The 24,381-nt window shown below is 42.5% G+C and overlaps 1 protein-coding gene across 5 annotated transcripts in view; it reads right to left on the bottom strand.

Annotated features, from left to right (window-relative positions):
* Positions 1-24,381, bottom strand: part of EDA (ectodysplasin A) — a 215,302-nt gene that overhangs the window by 52,309 nt on the left and 138,612 nt on the right. For all 5 annotated transcript variants that reach the window (XM_045029917.1, XM_045029913.1, XM_045029914.1 and 2 more), the window contains one exon: positions 10,369-10,474. In XM_045029917.1, coding sequence (XP_044885852.1) covers positions 10,369-10,474 — 106 coding nt within the window. The remainder of the gene's footprint in view (positions 1-10,368; positions 10,475-24,381) is intronic.

Below are 24,381 nucleotides of genomic sequence, written 5' to 3'. Positions count from 1 at the left end.
GCTGGGACACCTTATTTCATGTAGTGCTCTACACACCCCTTTGTGAGCTGGACCATTGGCTTCCATCCTCTCTTCCCCTTTTGGGTGCTGAGGCTTGGGTGGGATGGGGGAGGGACAGGCCCCACACTCACTCAAGCAAAGGGACCACAATTGAGCTTGGCCCTTCTGTGGACAGCACAAATGGGAATGATGGGTTGAAAAGGACTTCGCTTCCCCTTACCACTATATCTATATAAGAACTAGGCACAATCTGGCTCTGTGTGTGCAACAGTTTTTAGAAGATCTGTTTAAGGATCTGATCTCCAACGTTTCCTTTCCAGAGAGCCCAGCATGAAAGCTTATATATCATCTATCCCAGCCTTTCTAAAAGCCAAAAATATCCACTTTAGGAGGAGGACAGGGAAGATTCTGTGATTCTTACTGTACTTTTGTAATCTCTTACCCCTACCCCATACTTCCTGGCCAGAAACAAAGACTTGGGAGCAGAGTAAGGTCTTTGGGACAAGAACTGTATCTTCTTTTGTATTTCTATGGCATAACACACTTTGTAGGTGCTACTGGAAACAGATAAATAATACATCCAGTTTAATAATAGACTGGATGGAACATGATAGCATCAGTTAAGTACTGTTTTCCACACATCTGAGTATCTTTGCTTCTTATTGCTTGTGTGGATTTACTTGAATGTTTACAAATTAATTCCTCACTAATGTTAAAGACCCCTTCAGAGAATACATCTCTTTCCTTTTGGGTTTCTGTAGTTTATCTTCTTTCATTTTTAAGAGATTCTTTAGAGATCAAATGTTTCAAACACGGTTTATTTAAACGAGAACTAATTTAATATTCTTTATGGTTTCCTTGTATTGTACAACTCTCCCTTCATTAAACTAATGCAGAAGCCAATGTTACAGAAAATACGGCATTCTTCCTTTGTGATTCATTGGACACTTCTCTGACTCTTAAAAAAACAAAATACTTTGCACAAGCCTAAAATTAATCTTATAAATTAGACAGAGAGAAGACCTATTTTATTTGTTAGGCCGCAACAATGTGCTCATTGTTACACATGTCAAATATAAAGACCCGATCTTGAAGAATTTATAGTCTAACAATTGTATCACTCTAAAAACTGCTCTATTAGAATCTGGACATGGATGTCCTCTGTGGTCTTGGGCAAATCTTCTAACTTCTCTGTCTTAGTTTCTCCATTTGTAAAATGAGGATAATATTGACCTATGACTCAGTGGTACGAGTATGAAATCATTAAATGTTTGTAAAGCACTTATTGGAAGAACAAATTACAACTTGTGGCTCTGAAAATTTTGTATGAAAGAGCCTGTTGCAATATCACCCTAAAGAAATCCAGAGTAATCTATCTAATTTACATGGAAACATGCAGCTCAGGGAAAAACTCATTTTTAGAATGCTTGTACTTTCATTTTATAACAAAGTACAGTAGACTTTATGGATGACTGCTAGTTGATGAAGGGGTCGTGAAAGAATTAAAGGTTTTCATTTAGGAGCAGCGAAGAAGAGGATAGCAATGTAGAACATCCACTGTCTTTCAACAGATATTTCTTAAAATAAAATTATCTTCTATACATATGCTACTATCAAAGTAGTATTTGGACAGTTAAACAGGCTAATTAAATTACTAATTGTGACACTACACCCCATATTCATCCTAGTAATAATATTATAATATGATTATGGCATAACTGAGATGTATTTTGTACAAAATGGGTCATGTAAGGTGTCACTGGAAAAGTTATGGTTGGTTGAACGATTGTCCTATTTGTATGCATGTATCATTTTCGTAACTGAAGTTGGGCCTATTCAAGGTAATGGACCATTAGGAAAAACAACAGGCCTTAGGAGAAGCTTATCCCCCACTTGGTAAGCCTTCCTGAGAACGCTCCAGACAGCCTGTAAGGAATGGCTGCTCTGACTTAGCAAGGTATGCATGTGACCAGGCCACGACACTGGACTCCATTTTGGGATGTCTGCATTTTTCCACAAACTGGTCTGGGAACCAAGTTTGGAACAAAGGGTTCCCACCATATGCTAACTCTATATAAGGCAGGGAGTGACATCATCGGTTATTCTTCACTCCTCCACATCTGAACACTTAAGAGAAGCTCCTAAGGAAAAGGACTTGGAAGGGGGGTGGGGATCCCAAGCTGCAAAGCAAGTGCAGCTTGTGCCTTGAGAATCTGCAAGCCTGCTTATATCATCAGTCAGGGCCAGAAATTATTACATTAATATTACATGCCAGATTCTAGGATGAAATACTGAACAAACTGAAGAAATGGTCTGAAGTAAATAGGATGAAATTCAATAAGGACAAATGCAAAGTACTCTACTGAGGAGGGAACAATCAGATGCACACATGCAAAATGGGAAATGACTGCCCAGGTAGCAGTACTGCAGAAAGGGATCTGGGGGTTATAGTGGATCACAAGCTAAATGTGAGTTACCAAAAAAAAAAAAAAAAAAGCAATCATTCTGAGATGTATTAGCAGGAGGGTTGTAAGAAAGACAGAAGTAATTCTTCTATTCTACTCCGTTCTGATTAGGTCTCAGCTGGAGTATTGTGCCCCATTCTGGCTGCCACATTTCAGGAAATATGTGGACAAACTGGAGAAAATCCAGAGACGAGCGACAATAATGATTAAAGGTCTAGAAAACATGATCTATAACGGAAAATTGAAAAAATTGGGTTTGTTTAGCCTGAAGAAGAGAAGACTGAGAGGGGACATGACAACAGTTTTCAAGTACATAAAAGGTTGTTACAAGGAGGAGAGAGAAAAATTGTTCTCCTTGACCTCTGAGGATAGGACAAGAAGCCATGTGCTTAAAGTGCAGCAAGGGCAGTTTAGGTTGGACATTAGGAAAAACTTCCTGTCAGGGTGGTTAAGCACTGGAATAAATTGCCTTGGGAGGTTGTGGAACCTCCATCCTAGGAGATTTTTAAGAGCAGGTTAGACAAACACCTGTTAGGGATGCTCCAGATAATACTTAGTCCTGCCGTGAGTGCAGGAGACTGGACTAAACGACTCTCCAGGTCCCTTCCAGTCTTATGATTCTATGATTCAGCTGGAATCACCCACTGAGTCTGTTCCAAGTAAAACATACTTGTCAGCATTTTGGGGAGAGAAAATCCTGGGGGTTTCATGGTACTTTAAGTTATTTCTTGGAATATGGCCACAATGAAACAATTTCCACTGTGAAATTGCAAGGGGGGCAATTTATGAGGCCTGCAGGCTAAAAGAGGAAAACTAACAATAGATGGGCAGAACAAAATTGCAGGCAGAGTTTGGCTAGTTTAGCAAGCATCAAATCATATAGGGCACATAATTTGAATACTTTTATCTTTCCTTGAAGATGGTGCCAAATGGAGGGATCAATTCTCTGCATACTTTCAAACAGCATCAATGCAAGTTACACACTTATCAAGGGGAGAAGAGAGCACCTGCTGGCAGTACTAGGGTAGAAGCATAGGTTTGTCCTTTTGGTTAACAGATGAAATTTTACTAATTCAAAGTGAAATTATTGATACAGTTTCATGATAAATTAGTTGGTGAAGCTCATTAAATGATATTGTATTTTCTCCCCTATTCCAATTTATTTTCAGTTTTAAGACCTTCAGAGTTAGAGCAATAATATCATCAGTAACAGTTTTTATAAAAAGAAAAGAGACATTTAATCGTGGTTTAGAATCAAGGAGAATATAGTCTCTACATTCCAGGCTTCTCTACAACCCTCAAACCTCTCTTCTGCTCCCTCATATCTCTGTTGGTTCCAGGGTCTCCTCTCTCATATTCACAGTTGATTCTTTTTATCTCCTCTTTCCTTACTGACTCGGTATCCCTTACCCAGCTTAGCTCCCATTCATTTCCCTAAACTCCTGCTTTAGGGAGGTCAAGATCTTGTGGAGAAAGTCTAGGGGATCTAAAGACTTACTCCACTATAAATTTCTCTCCTACTTTATGTAGACTATCTTGTAAAACATCCTCTCCTCTAGCTTGTAAGCTGTTACAACCCCCGTTAACTTCTCAGACTTTTAGGGCTTGTCTACATTGGCACTTTACAGCACTGCAACTTTCTCGCTCGGGGGTGTGAAAAAACACCCCTCCTCCCGAGCACAGCAAGTTTCAGCCCTGTAAAGCGCTGGTAGCTATGCCCCTCGTGGAGGTGGTTTTTTTAGAGCTCTCCCAGCACTCTGCTGCGACTACATAAGCCACGTTAAAGTGCTGCCATGGCAGCGCTTTAACATTGCCAGTGTAGACTAGCCCTTACTTTAAAACCTTTTCTACCACTTCCACCTCTTTCTCCCTTCATATAGAGGCTTGCTAATTTTTTCCAATGAGAAAGCTGACATCATCCTCTGAGAACTGTTCACAGCCAGCAGCCCTTGAGTCTCAGTTTTGGTAGATAGGGATCATAATTACCTAAATAGATTAAAACAATACTTGAAATGTGAATTATTTACACTGAAGGGTGTGTGTGTGTGTGTGTGTGTGTGTGTGTGTGTGTGTGTGCTTCCCAGCATTAATTGCTTGTATTTTAAAGAAGCTTCAGATGTCTTGTAATAATGAGGTGCTATGCAAATTGAGTAAGCTATGTTTTACTTAAGAATTTTGGCATTTCACTTAGAAGAGCTAAAAAAGGTTAAATTATATGACCTCAAGTATGAAATTTAATGCTGGCAATATGCAATTTATAATTTTAAAGAATTTTTTAAATATTTAAAATGTACTTAAGAGAGTATCTGAAACTGGAGAGCAGAATGAAATTGCTATGTTCAGAAGAACCAACCTTTTGGGATTTATATATATGGGAGAAGACTCAAAGAACTGGTGCCAAGAGGGACTGATATTGGATGCATTGCTCTTGGACCCCATCACTACTATCCAAGCACCTAAGAAATAGAAGTACATTTATCTTCACAACACTGCATTTTATAGACTGTGAATAGAGGTACACAGTGTCATGATGACAGGATTATCTGCACCTCTGTCCCCTTCCTGGTCTGAGTGCAAAAATTTTATATCTATATATATATATCTATCTCACATCATTCTCCCACACTTATACCAGGATCTTTTCCTGGGCTACAGTAACCTACATACAGGGGCGGCTCTAGAAATTCCGCCGCCCCAAGCAGGGCGGCGTACTGCGCCGCTCGCGCCGCCCTTCCCCGGTCCCGCGGCCGGGGCAGAAGGGGCTGCGGACGGTCCCGTGGTCCCGCGGCTCCGGTGGAGCATCCGCAGGCATGCCTGCGGGAGCTCAAGCAGAGCCGCGGGAAGAGGGGACCCTCCGCAGTCATGCCTGCGGCAGGTCCGCTTGTCCCGGGGCTCCGGTAGACCTCCCGCAGGCATGACTGCGGAAGGTCCGCCGGAGACAAATGCTGCCCTGCCCCGACAATGCCGCCCCACGCGCCTGCTTGGCGCGCTGGGGTCTGGAGCCGGCCCTGCCTACATATCAACTGTGTTTAACAAGCAGGTGGCAACTGGGTTCAGCACCTGCAGTGCTTTGGGTGTCTGTGACCAGTGGTGAAGACAGTGAACAGACAGCCTTTTAAAAAGTGAAGTATTATTCAATGTTAATGAGAACAAGGCATTTAAAGAAAAAGAATTTTAAAACAACAATCTACGTGCATCTTACCCAGAGGCTTATCATCGCATGATGGTAGCCTAGGCAAGGCCTAGCTTCTTCAGACACCCCCAGCTAGTGTCTGTATCAGTCTGGTTTCCCCAAAAGGCTTGTAAACAACTACCTCTTGGAGGGTGGAGATGAAGGAGAGAGAGAGTAGCTTTTTTTCAGTCACAGTTCCTTCATTCCTCCACAGGGCTTTACCAAACTGCTTCTGCGAAGGAAGGCAGGTTCAGCAGGAGACTGGGCTTCCCTATTTGTCCCCATAACAACCCTTAAGTGTTTACCACAGGGTCACTTATCTTGAGACATTGTTTTCTCCCTGCATGTTTCCTTACAGCCTGCTGTTAAACCAAACCAATATAAACATCCCAATAAGATGAGTTAACCAGGGTGGCTCTAGGGATTTTGCCGCCCCAAGCATGGCAGGCAGGCTGCCTCCGGCGGTTTGCCTGCGGAGGGATGGGAGCCGGCAGAGCGCCCCCCCCCGCGGCTTGTCACCCCAAGCACGTGCTTGGCGTGCTGGGGCCTGGAGCCGCCCCTGGGATTAACACACAATATTTTTTTAAACAATCTTATTAACTGTAATTAGGACACTGATGCAGTGTTTAGATTCTTGGGAAACTCTAGAACATATGTTTTTAGTTTCAAATTTTTTTGAGTAGTTCCAACAGAAATTATCTGTTAATCCTTGCCAGCTAGACAATTTTTTAAAATGTTTAACATAAAATGTTGCAGAACTGCAACATTGAGTACCATACATAGGGGACCAATTCAGGAAAGCATCCCTATCCTGAAAGCACTTAAGTATAATGCTTAAGAGCCTTCCTGAATCAGGGCCATACATAACAGGATTACAGCAATGAAAGTAAAGCACTAGAATGAATTCTATGCAAAAATTAGTCAGAAGATTATGATTAGCCATAGAAAACTAACCACTTTCTGTGGTTTTGGTCATGGAAAAGTGGACATTGTTTTCATTAGTTAGATTCATGCTATCTACTGATGTAAAATGACTTATTCTTGGATACTGACTAAAACCTTAATCCTCAGGTGAGCCACAGTTCTGGTAGGTGAACTGAGGAAGAGAGGTGGGGTCAAAGCTGACACATTTCCACAACCCCACCATTCTGGAAGTTATTGGGGATAGGCTGTAGCAATTGCTAAGCTGTAGTTAGGTTATTATTACTCATAATCATTTATATAGCACTATGCTTTGTATAGAGTTTGTAAGAGATTATAAAAAAAACACAATCCCTACTCCGAAGAGTTTACAATTGTAATCAGACCAATTCAAAACGTGAAGACAGACATACTAAAGGGGTAGGGAAAGAAGGAACAAGTGTTACAACAAAGAATGTGAATCACTGCATAATGAATTATATATATAGATTCTCATATTTTGAAATAAAGACTGAGGGAGGGCAAGAAGAATAGACAAGTGAAGTTGACTGATGCACAGGAAGTACTATGCTATTCCAGGGATAGGGAACAGTTTGAAGAATGTTTCTTCTAATTACTCATCTCTCTGTACCCAAGTTAGCGAATCCTACTAACCTTTCACATATCCATGCCAAAACACAACACAAACTACATTATATTATGTGAAAGATGCCCACAATCAAATCAGGTGAGGGAGTATGAGATAACTGCCCAGATTTTCCAAAAATGCATCAATGCAAACATGATTGTGCAACATGGGAGGTATACAGGGGGAAATGCTTTAGCATGGATGTACTGAACTATATTACCTGTAACCATGTCAGATGAATGAGACAAATTTTGATTACATTCAACCTGTTTCTACTATAGTGTCAAAAGACACGATTAAAAACCCCAAGGGTCTTCACTCCTGTGGTTTGAGACCCAAATCTTGATTTCTTTACTTTTTACCAGGCTGATGAGTTGATAAAGACTTACAAATTCTGGTGCTGTTTCTTTATTTTTTTGGCTCAGGCTTTTAAGAAATGGTTATTCACCTGGCCCTTGGCAAGGTAAGATTTAAACTCCTCTCTGAGCTTGTGGGTAATTTGTCTGTAAATTCTGTAAGGGAATCCTTGTTAGTATAGTCATATTTGGAGAGAACCGCTTAGTAATTTGCGATTCTCATTTATAAGCTCACCATAGAATTCCTTTTTCTGCCACCGGATTCCTTGTCCCTATGTGTAGATATCTGTTGTCCCTGCCTAGACCTCTCATTTGCAGCCATCACTACTAATAATCCTGGCACCAGGTGAAAGAAGAATTGTTCAAAACCCTGTGCTGGAACTTCGTAACTTTGGTCAGCCTTTTTAGATGTGGGTTGCATGGAGGTTAGGCCTGCCATAACAATCTACTGAGATCTAAGAGGTCTTCATTGATACGCAGTGCCACTCGACCAGGGACTGCAGTACACAAGATGTTTAGTAGCCTATGAGGGTTCTCCTGGACAACTTCTACAGGAGCTCCAGAGCAGAGGCTGCTCTCCTTATGAGCTCCTGTAATGACTTATAGTCGTTAGGCATAGATGGTATAGGCTCAGGAGCAATAGCTTCATCTGGGGAAGAGAATGATATGAGGAATGGGATCCACTGAGGTTCATTTTTAAGTTCCTCTTCTGCCTGTGCCTTAGAGATAAAAAGCTGAGGAGGTGGTGGTTTGGTGGAAGTGACTTTTTCAGTAAGTTGAGGCTCAGAAGATCGAGGTCTTGATTGTACTGTTGAAGTGGATCTACCAGCATGAGGAATAGCCACAATGTGCCCAGTAAGGCCAACATAGGGATCCCCAAGGGGTAATATCCCTAGAGAGGGATCTATTACTAGTATAAGATTCCACTCTGGAATGACGAGCTGTCAAGGAAAGCAAAAGTCTGTAACCCAATGATGCCACGGGAAAGGCTTCCCTGCTGCTCCCTGACTCTGAAGATCAGAAGGAATATTCTTCAGGCAGGACAGTTGAAGTGCCAATGGGTGTGGATCATGGGCTAAAACGGAATGTCTTCACCAGCACTGTGGGTAAACTCTGTACATAGTGGGTATTAGTACTCCTGACTGATGCAAACTCAGCTGAGATCTCTAGCTACTATATATGATTGTGGTGTAGCCAGTACCAATACAGTCAGTAATGGGAAGGGCTGTATTGAATATGGGGTGGAAAGCTATTCAGTGCTGAGAGAGTAATCAGTGTTGACCTAGCTGGTATCAAAATCACTGGTACTGGGATTATCTGTACTGGAAGAAATTGAACCACTGCAGTAGAAGATAGTGGTAGTAGGTCCTTTGATGAAGTCTGCTCAGTGCCAGATTCAGGTAAGTTCGCAGTTGGTACTCAGGCCTCATGTTTATGGGCTGAATGGCTGGTCAAGACATCTCTCCTGGACTTTGAGCAATACTTTCTCCCCTTGAGGTACAAGATGATTTAAGGGCTTTAGATGATGGCTCTAGAGACTGTGATTGATGCCTCTTTTCTCTAGCAGACTTCTGGGGATTTCTCCCTCTTTCACAGGATGAGGTCTTCAGAATCAGAATGGCTACTGAAGGTACAAAGGCTTATGAAGCACTCCTCAATGAAACATAATCTGGGTGCTTAGTATTCTGGGAGTGACCCAGATACAAGGTCGGATGTGTGAAGTTTTTCATGAGATATAGTCTCAGTCTGCTCTCTCTAGATTTCTTTGTTCTTCTAGAGAAGGATCTACATACAGTGAATCTCTCTGAAATGTGGCCTTCTTCTAAAGAAAAAGCACTTTGTATGCCCATTGTTCACAAGTATGGCTGCTTGACAGGACAGACAATTTTTAAAACCCAGGGATTTTCTCACTGGCATCCTAAACAAAGGAAGAAAAACTACAGTACTAGCATACCAACCCAGAAAAAAGAGGAGAGAATTCTCTCAAAAACAGAGAGGGAAAAAGGAACACTATCAAAAAACCTATCCCTATCTAACTACTGACTAATTACTATATAAACTAAGTTTATAAAAGAGTTTTGATAAGTGCTGAACAACAGTAAGCTATGGGGCATCAAGCTGTGAGCTGACAAGGAACGGAGAGGGAATTAGGGTGGCCTCACCTCTTTCTGACCTTGGCTGGAAGCAGGAAGACACTCAGGATGTATGTGCCGCCTCAATTTATGACCAAAAGTGTCTGGCTCAAGTGCCCTGGGTGCATGCACACCTGAAGTACAATATATATGTGCACAAACACTCAAAGAACATTAAGTATTTAGGGGTTAAGCGGTATGGAGCTTGGACCCATCTATTCTACAACCACATGCAGCATCCCAGTTACAACACATTTTCATTCTGTAGTGTAGCGCTGTTCACAGCTGTTTAGCCTGCACAACAACCTATTGAACATGGATTTTAAGGAAACAGGGAGCAAAGGCATCATATGAACAAATCATATCAGTAAGCAAGCCAAAGGCCTCACTGTTAGACAAGATGAATCCCCTTATTGAGTCAATGGTGATTATAAAAAATGCTGATAGTTGAGGCAAATAACGATTGGTTAGGATATTAATTTTAATATCATTTACTAGACTGTGTAGTGTGGAAACAGTAATTTACAGAACTCATGATCTGGATGCCAAGTAAGTTCAGGGAGGCACTACGAGACAGGAGCTCCCTTATTAACTTACACAGTCCACTATCTATTCACTACCTGAAAAAACTGCTTGTCCTTCACTTGTCTGTGAAAATGAGAAACACAACCATAAGAAATAAAGACAAACTCACCATCGGGCCCTTCACTACTTTTACTCCTTTTATTTCGGCGGACATGCCTAGTTTCTTCTTCAAGATGCAGTTTTTCTTCAGGGAGGAAGAAATTCAGCAAGGCCAGCTGGAACAGTAAGAACATCAAGTTGAGGTTTCTTTACCAACAAATTATCACTGCCAAACTGACTGAACTCCGCCTCTTTAGCAGAGATTTAAGTCTTGATATCAATAACTTCTTAATTCCATGAAGAATAGTTTCTGTAAAACTGATTAGCAGAACAGCATAAAATGCTAACTTGCTATCTCTGAATTTCTGATGCACCCATAACCAGCGTAATGAGATACTACAGGACCTCAGTTTTCTTGGTCAGTCATATGTCAAACTTATACAGTACATGACTTTCCTATGTGAAGAGTACTCCTGTATGCCTGTGATGAGAGAACAGATATTAGGAATGAGGAGTCATTATTTTAGTGCTAGTTCTGTCAAATGAATCAGAATTACGCTTGCCAAAGTCACTTTATTTCCCTATTTGTAAATGGCAGATAACATTTCTCTATATTGCAAAGGTGCTATGTGATTAATTAGACCATGTTTGCACAGTGCTTTGAAGATTTTAAATGCTGAAGTATATATATTTATTACATGCGGAATGGTAGTGACCCCAATATTTAGGTTGTCTAGCACTTTCCATTATAAAAAAAGTTTGTTTGTTTTTTAAGAGCTCTAATAGTTATGTGGTTTGCAACACACTTTGAATTTTGGCAACAGGACAGTCCTGGAGTTAAAGAGGTGCCTTTTGCTCTCTCTGTGTAAATCCATTCAGATTGGACTGAGCTAGAAGATGTTGGGAAAGCACAGACAGAAAATGGTGATTTTCAATAGCACTTGCTACAGACTGACTGCTAAAATTGCATAATATATTAGCAGCACTGTGCATAGACTGCCCCCGAATCTCTCCTCAGCACATTACATGTAGCTGATCCTCCAGACAGGACACAAGCAAAGTGATGCTTCATCTTTTCCTCCCTGCTACTTTCCTCCATCAAAATACCCTTTGGCCTAGGGGAAGGTGCAATGTGCTGGGAACCAGGAGACCATGATTCTTACATTCTCCTCTCCTATTATCTGATATTAGTAATTATGTGCCTTTTACATCTCTTATTACTGAGGAAAAACTTATATCTTACTGAGATGTTAAAAGTAGGCCACTTAGCCACACTACTTTCTGGAAAGGCTGACAAACGTTAGTATTTTTCTATGCTATCTGTAAAATGAGGAAACTCAGGCATATCTGCCTTCATAGAGGGTAACATAACATGTGAAAATGTTGGTTTTAATGACATGTCCAGAATAGGGTTGCCAACTTTCTACTTGCATAAAACCGAATGTCCTTGCCCCCTGCCCTGCCCCTCTTCAGAAGCCCCACTCCTTCTCTGAGGCCCCACCTCCACTCACTCCATCCCCCCTCCCTCTGTTGCTCGCTCTTCCAACCGTCACTCACTCATTCATTTTCACCGGGCTGGCTCAAGGGGTTGGGGTGTGGGATTGGGAGAGGGCTCCATCTGGCGGTGCAGGCTCTGGGGTGGGGCTGGGACTGAGGAGTTTAGAGGGTGGGAGGGGGATCAGGGCTAGGGTAGCGGGTTGGGGCGTGGGGGGGGGCTCTGGTGTGGGGCTGGGGCAAGGGGTTGGGGTGTGGGGGAGGGGGTGAGGGCTCTGGCTGAGGGGACATTTCTAACCACATCCATCCTATTCACTGAATGAGGCAAAGTGTAGAATGCTGAAAAATAGTATGTGATCATGTAACAAAAGGCTATATCATAATATATACACACAAGGTATACAAGTCACAGAATAAAAACGTAAACTCTTCAAACAGGGATTAATACTGGCAATATATGTATTATTGGCACACTAAACTCAATGATATCCAATGTATATATTGCTAAGTTAAAATTGATCTGTGCTTGTTCTATAGTCTAAAATGTGAAATTTCAATATTTGCCATTAACATGAGAAAATTTAGAATAAAAAGCAATGTGTCTCAACTCCAAGGCAAAAACAAGCTCCCTATTCATAGTATGATATCTGCCCTTTATGTCATTAGAAGGTTCAAGAGAATGCCATGTCAAATGTCAAGACACAAATCAATCACCACAAAAGGGGTTTTGAAATCCATACAGACTTTTGCATCCATTACTTGGACCTCATTTTCAAACAAAAAAATTTAAGTTCCCTTTTACATTAGAATATTATTCTCATTTATTTCAAGCCATCTGTAATGTTAAAAAACCCTAACAAGTTTAAAAAAAAAGTTTTCCATACTAATTCTTTACACCATAGAACTTTCTGATTTTCTACAATAAGGTTAGGTAGCAACACATGGAGATCCTAGCTGGAAATAATTAACAAACTCAAGATGACTGATGCAGTCATTTCTAATTATTCTCTGAAGAACTTGTTATTCACTTGCTAATTTATTAAGCTCCTTCATAGGCCCTTGACTTGTGCATTGTTAGGGCTCCAGATTTGTCATAGCATTTATTTTTTTAATAAAAAAATCATGGAGCAATCAGGTAAATGTAGTAAAAGTCATGGGTTTAGTGATTGCTCTGGGATATTTGATAAAAAAATGCCCAGACAAATGAGGGGGAAATGACCACCTGCAGCAGCACCCTACATGCCAGAACTGCAATTGTAATCTACTCCGGTGAGGTGAGGAGGCCCCGAGGTAGGAGGGGCTAAAGAGTGAGCCTCCTCTGTGCTCACCCCAGGCACGGGCAGTGGTTGCTCTTGTGTCCTGCAGGTATGGGCCCAGCTACCTGCTCCAGACATTGCAAACTGGCACATGGGTCACAGTGCCATTTGTTCAGGTTTGGCTCTGCTGCCCCTCCATCATGACAGGAGGAAGAAAGCAGACAGTAGAGCCAAATTTGAGAAAGTAGTGCTGTGACCCTATGTGCCCTATTACAACGCATAGAGCATGGCCCAGCCCTGCTGACACAGGAGCTGTTGCTGCAGGGTGAATGCTGGGTGGACTTCCTCTCCAACTTTTCTCTCCACCTGGGGCCTCCCCTTTGCATCGGGCTGCAACACACCTAAGCCTTCCTGCAGGAAGTTACAGACAGAGAAATCATGCATCTGTGACTTCTCTGCTCTGTGACAAGCCTGGAACCTTGTCAAGAGGCGTCTCTCTCTCTACTGTACGTCTCCCTGGGCACTAGCATTCAGACATCTTTACAGGCCTTTAAATCCAATTAAAAGTAATATAACATGAATAATACCTTATACCTGGAGGAGGATGATCTCTATAATCTGATGCAGACTAGCCCAGAGACAAAGTTTTATGTAGTAACCAACAATTCATGTAAAATACTTTTCACGTTAAAAAAGCAATAATCAGTAGTTACTAAATAATTATTTTTCACAGTGCAAAGTTAACCTCCTCATCCTTAGGCATATAGTGTCACTTGCATTCAGAAGTTCCATTTCAGTCATTCTAGTTATTCCTCCAAGCATCTCCTCTTCATAAAATATTGATATTCAAGAAATACAGATGATTTAGGAACCAAACGTTAAACAATCCTTTGATTTGTCATTGATTCCAATCATCTCAACCACACAGTGGATAGAAACAGACTTAGTGTTTTATCTGTAACTTGGAAAGAGTATTGAGAAATAAACGGCACAGGACTCAAACACAGCACTGAGGAGTACCAATTCTATTACTGACGTGCATAGGAAAAGACACTAGGTTAAGAGGTTAAATTAGATAGAAGGGAAGGATAAATTCCTTCCAGGGATTATTAGATGAAATTCTATGGCCTATGTTATGCAGGAGGTTAGATAAAATGACGCTAATGGTCCCTCCTAGCTTTAATATTTATGAATCTCAGAGAACTCTAGTAGATTAACAAGATCTGCACAGTAACTTCCAGCTGAGACCAGCTCAGTACTACTCCTACTGGCTCACTCTTAGGGCAGATGATTCCCAGTATAGATTAGCTCAGCACACCTCCTACTGCAGGGGTGGGCAAACTTTTTGGCCCAAGGGCCACATTGGGGTTGCAAAACTGGATGGAGGACCAGGTAGGGAAGGCTGTGCTGCGAGGGATGGGGAACAGTGGGGGAGGCCGGGGGCTAGCCTCTCAGGCCAGGAGCTCAGGAGCCAGGCAGGATGGCCCTGCAGGCCGGATGTGGCCCACGGGCTGTAGTTTGCTCACCTATGTCCTACTGGCTCAGCCATGGTAAGTGAAACCCACTTTAGATCAACTCAGCACAGGCCACCCATACTGATAGCAAGTCCAGTTACAGGAGGGGGCAAGAACTCCACTAACTTGGTTAAAATTGTGGAAGAGCCTAGCTATCAACTGGAAGATACAGATAAAACATAGGAAAAATTAAACTCTGATATCTATGCTTCTGTCCAAAATCTTCAAGATTAATAAAGTATGGTTTGTCTCTTTACAACATGAACTCCCACGTATATTTTCACAGCTGACAAGGTAAGAATATCTGATACAGAAGCTAGCTCATACTGAAGTGGGTCTGTAATTGCTGTATGATAAAATAGGATAAAGACCTATTTGGCACCCATGACTGTCTTTCTAACAGCCGGGATTACGATTTATTGTGCATGGGCTATAAACTCATTACACAGGTGTTGAAGCCAGTGTAAGATTTCAAAAAGACTAAGATACTTCATCACCCAGGAATGTGTGATCCCCCTAGGGAGGTCACTCCATCCCAGATTTTACTTATTATCCCCCCTACCTGCCTCAAACTATATTACCTAAATTAGCATATATGGGGAAAAAAAACATTGCTTTCTAATAGAAGACCAAGCAGTAGCACAGGGAAAGGAATCAGAAAACCTTGGATTTGGGCAAAGGGAATTGTGAACCCAAGTGCAATTTAAATGATTCTTATCAACTTTTACCCTGTTCACAGAGAAAAGCTCAAATCTAGTCTTCGTAATTCCTGATATTTTATTTTGCTTCTACAAATATTAAATGGATCTTTATTGCAGTGACATGTTAGAAGAAAGCAAAATTAGCATCCCTGATAAAAGCAGTTGGTAGATGGGTGTAGAGGGCTTTGTTTTCCTTTAAAAAAGTAAGATACAATTCTTATAATAAAATTACTTCTAAAAAACTTCTCAAAATTAATGACACACAAAAGCAGCTACATGTCCATCTAACACAGCTTATTTACCCTCATAACACAACAAAGCTATTTAATGAAATTAAAAAGCAACACATTTAAGACTGATAAAAGAAAACACGATTTTCTTCTCTAAATAGCATATTACTAGCCTGTTTAACTGTTAAAGTATCAGAGGTCAAGAATTTAATAGGATTCAAAAAAGAATTGGATATTTAATGTGGATATTAGAACATCCACGGTTATGATTGCAGGGGGAGCAATTTAAATCAAGGTGATTAAATTAACTTGACAAAATATAATTAAATTAAATCAGGTTAAAGTTTTGTAAAACTAATCTGAAAGTTTGTTCTATTGTAATTTAAGATGAAAATGTATTATGAACTAAATTATAAATGCTAAATGCTGTTTGTATTGCTACTAGTAGTTAGGTATCCTTTTGAGTTTTATAAAACTGCTATAGTAAAAAACAAACAAACAAGGTGCTGAAAATTAAAACCCTTATCTGCAAACAAGCAAGTACACAGTTTACACAATTATGTAATTTTACTCACAAGAATAATCCCATTGACTTCAACTGGACTACTCCTGTGCTTAAAATTAAGCCTGTGCATAACTGTTTGTAGCACTGGGGCTAAAATTGTACTCTCATTAAAAGCATTCTTCTTAGTGACATAGAATCTTTGTTATTTCAAAATAAAGTTGTTTCAGTCAATGAAAAGTTTAGACTTTCCATATATTATCAAAGTTATCATTAACTTTTTCATGAGCTGTTACGCTTTGGTAAATGAAGTATTTCCTTCATTCCTTCCCACTGCTACCATTTTTTCCTTCTAGACATGCAAAAAAGATTTATTTTAGGGAAAGATACACTTTCCCTTCAATATTAAATATTTTCGTTAATGATCACAGATGCACATTTCACCACAAGAAGCTGCAATAAAAGACTGCTAATAAGAACAGACTGTAATTTTATCATATGATCACAGCTGCTATTGAACATAGACTTATTCTAAAAATAGATTAATAAAAATAGTTTTCCTGCAGAAATAATGATGTAAGAATAGACTCTGTAGTATCTCCCACTACCCTAAGAGCTTAGTTCATACAATAGCCATATTCTATGGGGGTAAAAGGCATGACAGGATGAGTCAGACATATATTAATGACCAATCCAACAACCCTTACTTGCACAAAAATAGTCCCATTTAAACTAGTGAGACTATTGCATTAGTAATGACTACTCATATGTAGGTTAGAATGAAGTCAGTGCCTGGACAAGTGAGAGAGTCTCAGCCCTACTCCACTAACTTAATGTTGCTCATGGGGCATACTGGAGGCAGAGAAGGGCAGGCAAGGAGTGTGGCTAGAGTGTAATGTACTCTCGCAGTTCCCAGGTGGCATATGGCACTTTGGGAACCATAGCTAGCTGGTAAAGTTTAGAGCAGCCTGCAGGCTGTTCGATCCTGCACATGGGGACAGACACAGGCAGAGAATCAAGAAACAGTAGCCAACTCCTAGACAGCCTTGCTGCAGAATTAGTGTAGTGGGTGGAGAAATTATTGTGGGGAATCTAAAGCCAAAAGGATAGTTAATGTTTAGTTCTGAACATGGCAGGAGTATTAGTCAGTCAATCTCTCTTCAGCTCCTGTTAAAAGTTCCTTCTGATGCACTCACAAGACTTCCTCTATTAGTTAACAGGTTCATTATTCCAGTGGAACACAGGAGTTATAAATGGAGAGATAATCTGTATGTCTACACTTGGAGCTGGAGGCGAGATTCCAGCTCAAACAGACATACTCATGCTAGCTCTCACAGAGCGCACATGCTTAAAACAGTAGCATAGCTGCAATAGCATTAGCGGTGGTGAACAGCAGCATAGGGTAGCCACTGTTTGCCGATACCTGTACTCCCATAGCCACACTACTATTTTTAGTGCACCTAGATGGACCTTTGGTCTGACCCAGTATGGCCGTTCTTACGTTCTTATGTTATGTTCAATGACCATTTATCAGGCCATCACAAAGCCTCATTTGGTAGCACCTTGCTTTAGAGTTGCAATAATCAATTTTAAAATGTTTCCCCATGGCAAGTTTTCCCTTTGTAAGTTGGCAGAATAGAAGAAAAAAGCAGACAGAAGTCATGCTGTCAGAAAAAAGTTTTTTCCTAAACCAAACCCCATTAACACATTGGAACGGTAATAAGTTTTTGTAAAAATGAAAAATAATGAGTTTTTTAAAGTCCTCAATTACCCCAAGGATCAGAATCAGCAAACTGTCAAATCTTCTTCCAGTGCTTGAACTGGCATTTGTTTATGAGGCATCAGTAGTTCCCAAAGAAGGGAGCTAATATCTATAGCTGGTACTCTACTTATCTTAGGTCTTAGAATTATGAACCAGATGTAATGAACACTGGGTCTTGACCTCAATAACAGTGGCCTCTTTTACTAAATTTTTCTGGCCAGGGTGCAAGGAAAAGGCAGTGGTGATTTAGTGCAAGGTATGTAAGCTTCTCCAATGAATAGGCTACTGGGGTGCTAAACAGGTGCTGAATTTACATCCATCATAAGCCAGTCAAAGATTGAGTGAACTGGCACAGCCATCCTATTTGCAGTGGGAGACGTCAAGGTTATTCAATTACTCTCTTCCTTGGAGACTTTGTTTCTAAAGAAATGATGAACCTAGCTACCCACTCCACAGAAAGAAAATCTCAAATCCTCAGATTGAAGGAAGTTGGCTTTCTTTGCCTCAATACCTGTAGAAACATAGGGTGCTACTAAGGAGTACTCTAGTACCTAGGAGCATTTCCTTTCTTATGTAATTAAGTGACAACTTCACAATATGTTTGAACTACACTGCATACAACTTCACAATATGTTGAACAAATCACTACTACTTGTTCTGTGTAATTTCAGGTTGGACATTACTTTAAGTTTAGAACAGTTACCAAATCACAAAACTATTCTGTATTTTTTAAATCAAGAAAATCACTGTAGGATGATAAAAATAAGGTCAAAAAGTGAAAAGAAAAGGGATAATCTAAAGGGGGTGGAAGAGAGAGCACGGAGGCAGGAGCCCAAATAACCCGTAAAACATGCCTTACAGGGATGAGTCAGTTACACCTCTGTATATCCCAACAAAACAAAAAAGAACAAAATAACATTCAAAAGAACGTATTTTCACTGCAATGACATGTAGAATCCTAGTTGGAAAGGCTGAACAGTAATGCTCTGGAATGTCATGAGAACACAATAGGAATTACCAAAGTAATATAGCCTGCAGCTACTCACAGAAACTAATTTTGTTTTATAAAAAAACCTGCATTCCAAAGTTTACAGAAATAAGAATAAGATACTTATATAAACATTTTCTCTAAAAAGGTACCACAAAAATAGGACGCTTTCCTCAGGACATGAAACCAGATGTGCCGTGAAGTTTTTATTGGACATACAAACTATGCGTACCACAAACCTGATGCTGCGGTGTTACAATGATTCTCAAGGGTTTAGCCACCTATCTATCTTATTCTTTCAGTGTCTTAGACATAGCATATATGCCCAAAAGGAGCACTTTATAGCACCAAAGACGTTCCACTGGAAACACAGTGAAAAGATCTCAAAAGGCTCCAACAGCACAAAGAGAAAAGAAGTAGAAAACAAGCATAAAGATTGTTATACTCTGAAATTTGACTACATAAAAAGTGGCACTTCTTTAAAACAGGTATGTTTCCTATGTGTGTGTGTGTGAGAGAGAGATTTGCTGACTTCAGTGACAACAGATTTTGCTTAATTTCTTCTTCTCTTATCCCTGCAGTGATAACACGATTAAGAGAGTGAGAGCTGACTCTATACTTTCCTCTTGTGCAAATTCACTGAATTCAAGGGGGTTTCACAGGTGTCACTGAAGACACAATTTAAAGATTGCACAGGTGTGACTAATTTAGCCTACAGAACCTTTATAAGGGAAAAAATGCAGCCAGACTCTCAGATCCAAGGCAAACTTCACAGGTATGCAATGAAAAATAATATTTTACTTGTAAAATGAGCGTGTTTGATATGGAAATCATGGAAACAATAAACACAGAATCGTAAAATGCCAATGTAGAGTAACTTTTCAGAGTAGGTAGATAAAGCAGTAAGATTTGAAATGCAAGTCATCTTCGAATCATCTGTAAACTAGACTAACAAATCAGTTCATATAAACCAGGTATTTTGCCTCTAACTAAAACTTAAAGAGCTAGATGTGTCAGAGAACAAACAAAAACAGAACGTAAAAACCCCACCCCATAAAAAACCTCCCTTCTCTTCTACAGCACAATATCTCAAAGTACTTGAAAATAAGCACAAAACTGATGCTCCTGCATTATTGCTTTTTCAGTATTATGATTAGATTCCCTTGTCCATTTTCAGTTTTAGAGATTATTAGTGTGAGAAAGACTGTTACCATAACTAAGCTCTTTATAGACATTCTTTGCAGGCAATACAGTGGTTTTATTGTGTTCTGAAATACTGTGTCAGAGCTGTTGGTTTGGAACAGCTGTCTCTGTTAGTTTTGACTGTACCAGATCAAATATACATCCATGATAACATGGGATGTAACAAACTGAATAGATTGTAAAATATTTAGTTACCAGAGAAGAAGACAGAACACAAAGAGTCATGTTTATCGAAGGAGATATTCAATATATTTAAGGCCTTTGTCTTTATAGGTTATTTTTAGTTTTTGTTATAAAATACAAGAAGCGAACAATCAACATGATTTGCTCTTTAACTTGGCAGCAATACTACAAAATCTTGTCTGAAAGATATAACCACATCTTTGAATATAAAATTATTGTAACAAGTTAAATATGTAAAAGCAGCAAAGAGTCCTGTGGCACCTTATAGACTAACAGACGTATTGGAGCATGAGCTTTCGTGGGTGAATACCCACTTCGTCGGATGCATGTAGTGGAAATATCCAGGGGCAGGTATATATATGTGCAAAAAAATGGTTACTTACCTTTGTAACTGTTGTTCTTCAAGATGTGTTGCTCATATCCATTCCATGTAGGTGTGTGCGCGCTGCGTGCACGTTCATCGGAAGACTTTTACCCTAGCAACTCAGTGGGTCGGCTGGGTGCCCCCTGGAGTGGCGCCACCATGGCGCCGGATATATACACCAGCCGACCCACCCACTCCTCAGTTCCTTCTTGCCGGCTACTCCGACAGTGGGGAAGGAGGGTGGGTTTGGAATGGATATGAGCAACACATCTCGAAGAACAACAGTTACAAAGGTAAGTAACCGTTTTTTCTTCTTCGAGTCATTGCTCATATCCATTCCATGTAGGTGTGCGCGCGCTGCGTGCACGTTCATCGGAAGACTTTTACCCTAGCAACTCAGTGGGTCGGCTGGGTGCCCCCTGGAGTGGCGCCACCATGGCGCCGGATATATACACCAGCCGACCCACCCACTCCTCAGTTCCTTCTTGCCGGCTACTCCGACAGTGGGGAAGGAGGGTGGGTTTGGAATGGATATGAGCAACACATCTCGAAAAACAACAGTTACAAAGGTAAGTAACCGTTTTTTCTTCTTCGAGTCATTGCTCATATCCATTCCATGTAGGTGATTCCCAAGCCTTACGTAGGCGGTGGGGTCGGAGTGAGATGTTGCAGAATGCAAACTGCTGAGCCAAAGGCTGCATCATCCCTGGACAGTTAGACCAAAGAGGCAAAGGTCCGGATAGAGGACCAGGTAGTAGCATGACATAGCCCCTGGAAGGGTATGTGAGTCGGAAAGGCAGCAGAAGAAGCCTGAGCCCTGGTGAAACGAGCAGTAAGGTGGCTCGACGGAACATGGGCCAAGTCACAGGAGGTGCAAATGCATGACATCACCCAAGATGGAAAGCTCTGGGAGGAGACAGGTAGGCCCTTTATCCAGTCTGCCAATACAACGAAGAGTTGGGGGCGTACAAAAAGGCTTGTCCGCTCGACATAAAAAGCGAGCGCCCTACGGACGTCTAGGGAGGGCAAATGTGCTCCCGTCGCGATGAATGGGGCTTCGGAAAGAAGACCGGAAGGAAGATATCCCGGATGATATGAAAGGTCAACAGCACCTTAGGGAGGAAGGCCGGACGTGGTCACAACAGCCCCTTGTCCTTACGCAACATAGTGCACCGTGGGTCCACTGTGAGAGCCCGAAGCTTGGAGACTTGTCCAGCCGATGCAAAGGCTACAAGGAAAAAGCTGTCCCTCAGGACAGGTATCTGAGCGAGCATGTTGTCAGTGGTTCGAATGGAGCAGGCATAAGTCTGCTTATAACCAGGTTGAAGACCCAGGAGTTGGTGGGGCGGCGAACCTGGGGGCATAAATGCCCCAAGCCCTTGAGGAACCTAGAAACCACAGCGTGTGAGAATATGAAGCAGCCACTCTCCCTTGGGAGGAAGGTAGAGACGGCTGCCAAGTGCACCCTTAATGATGAACTGCGCTGCTGTTTGAAGATCATAGGCAATCCCAGAGGAAATAGATCAGAACCTCTGTGGGGGAAACGTGTTTCGTAGCAGCAAGAGAAAGACTGCCAGTTGGGCAGATACATTAACCGAGTGGAAGGCTTCCTACCACCCAGGAGAATCCTGTAGAACCGAGGCAGAACAATGTAACTCGGCTCGGTTTAGGCCCCAGCAGGCATGTGGCGATGTGCAGGGATTGCAGGTTTAGGTGGTAAAGTTTGCCGTGATCCAGCGTTATGAGGTCTGGGCAAAGAGGCAGGGGAATCGGTTGGCTACCGACAGGTCTAGCAACATGGTGTACCAGTGCTGCCTGGACCACGCTGGAGTGATCATGATCAGATGCGCTCTGTCCCTGCGGAGTGTTAGCAGGACCTTGCGAACCAGCGGGAGCGGTGGGAAAGTGGACGGCAGACGGCTCGTCCACGGCATCAGAAAAGCAGCCAAGATTGAGCCCGGGGAGAGGCCTTGGCATGAGCAGAACTTCTCTCTCGTTCCGTTTCCGCGAGAGTGAAGTTCCGGAAACGTACTGGATAACATCCGGAGGAATCAACCACTTGAGAGACAGGAAGGATCTGCTGAGGCGATCCGCCCAAGTGTTCCGGACCCCTAGGAGAAAGGACGCTACCAGGTCCGTCAATTGTGCTGTGCAGGAGTCTCGGAGCTGGATAGCTCCCTGCAAAGAGAGGAGGACCGTGCTCCTCCATGCTTGTTTATGCAACGGGTGTCCGTTGTGTTGTCTGTGAACACCGAGACACAAAAGCCTTGTAGGTGCTGCTGAAGCGCCTGGTACACAAGGCAGACTGCTCTCCACTCCCGGACATTGATGTGCAAGGGCAGCTGTTGAGCCAACCAAAGGTCTGGAGTGGGAAACTGACCCAAGTGAGCACCCCAGCGAAGAGATGGGGGCGTCCATCATGAGGGACACCAAGGGTGAGGTGGATGGAACAGCACTCCTGCACACATCAGGGAGGGCGTCGACCCCCAGTCGAGGGAGCCTAGGACGCTCGGGAGGATCGAGGCGACCATGGCCATGCTGTCTCTGGCCGGGTGGTACACTGAGGTGAGTCACGATTAAAGTGTATGGAGGAGAAGCCTGGCATGCTCGGTTCGCATGTGCAGGCAGCCATGTGCCCAGAAAACCTAGGCACGTTCAAGCCAAAGTTACCGGGAAGGTCCGTAGACCTTGTACAATGGTTACCATCGCGTGAAAGCAAGGCGTAGGTAAGCAGGCTGTGCGATACTGAAGTCCAGGGTGGCCGCAGTTAAGTCTATTCCTTGAGTGGGAATCAGGGTGGATTTCGCTATATGGATCATCAGATCTAAACGCAGGAATAGGACCTCGTCGACACCCACACGAGTGGTAACTTGGGCCCCAGTGGCCCCTGGAATGAGCCAATCGTCCAGATACGGAGAACATGTATCCGACGGTGGCGGAGAGGGCGGCGACTACAGCCAGACACCGTGAATACACAGGGGGCTGTATAGAGGCCGACCGGGAGGACCGTAAACTGGAAATGACAGTTGGCCACAAACCGGAGGTACCTTCTGTGCGGAGGATAAATGGCGACGTGAAAATACGCGCCCTTCATATCGAGGGCGGCATACCAGTCTCCGGGATCCAAGGATGGGATGACGGTCCCCATGGATACCATGCGGAACTCCAGGTATATCATACTTGTTGAGCTTCCGCAGGTCTAGGCTAGGTCTGAGACCTCCCTTCACCTTGGGGATCAGGAACTAGTGGGGCTAGAACCTTTTGTCCCTTTTGTCTGTGGAACCTCCTCTGTAGCTCCGATGGTGAGGAGCGCCCGCGCCTCTTGCAAGAGGAATTGCTCATGAGAGGGGTCCCTAAGAGGGACGAGGAGGGATAGGTTTTGCTCGATTGGTGGTTGGGAGGACCCTGATTTTTGGCCCCTTAGGGGTCCCGACCAACGCCTACGACTGCCTCAGCGTCGCCTGCTGGCAAAGCCCTGTTGTTGTCTAGGCGCAGGGTAAGGGCGGTGAGGCTGGCGGAAAGGTCGGCAGTGAGTCATTGGCATGTACATGCTAAGAGGGAGTGCATAGTGACCTCGCTGTCCTTTGGGCCTTGCAGCCTAGGGTCAGTTTTGAGAACAGGCCTTTGTCATTGAAGGACAAGTCCTGTATAGTGTGCAGCAGCTGCTAGGGAAGGCTCGATAACTGGAGCCATGAAATGCACCTCGTGGCAACACCCGAGGCCAGAGTCGTGGCTGTGGAGTCCGCTACATCCAACAAGATGTGGAGGGAAGCTCTCGCCACTTTCGGCCCTTTTTCCAGGAGGGCATCAAACTCTTGACGGGAGATCTGAGAAACCGACTCCGTAAATTCTCCCACCGCTGCCCATAGTAACGGCTAAGCAGGGC

This window comes from Mauremys mutica, chromosome 9 (genome assembly GCF_020497125.1).
Source record: "Mauremys mutica isolate MM-2020 ecotype Southern chromosome 9, ASM2049712v1, whole genome shotgun sequence".
NCBI classification, from domain to species: domain Eukaryota; kingdom Metazoa; phylum Chordata; order Testudines; family Geoemydidae; genus Mauremys; species Mauremys mutica.
Note: the sequence above shows the minus strand (reverse complement) of the source record. Positions and strands in the feature narration are given on the sequence as shown.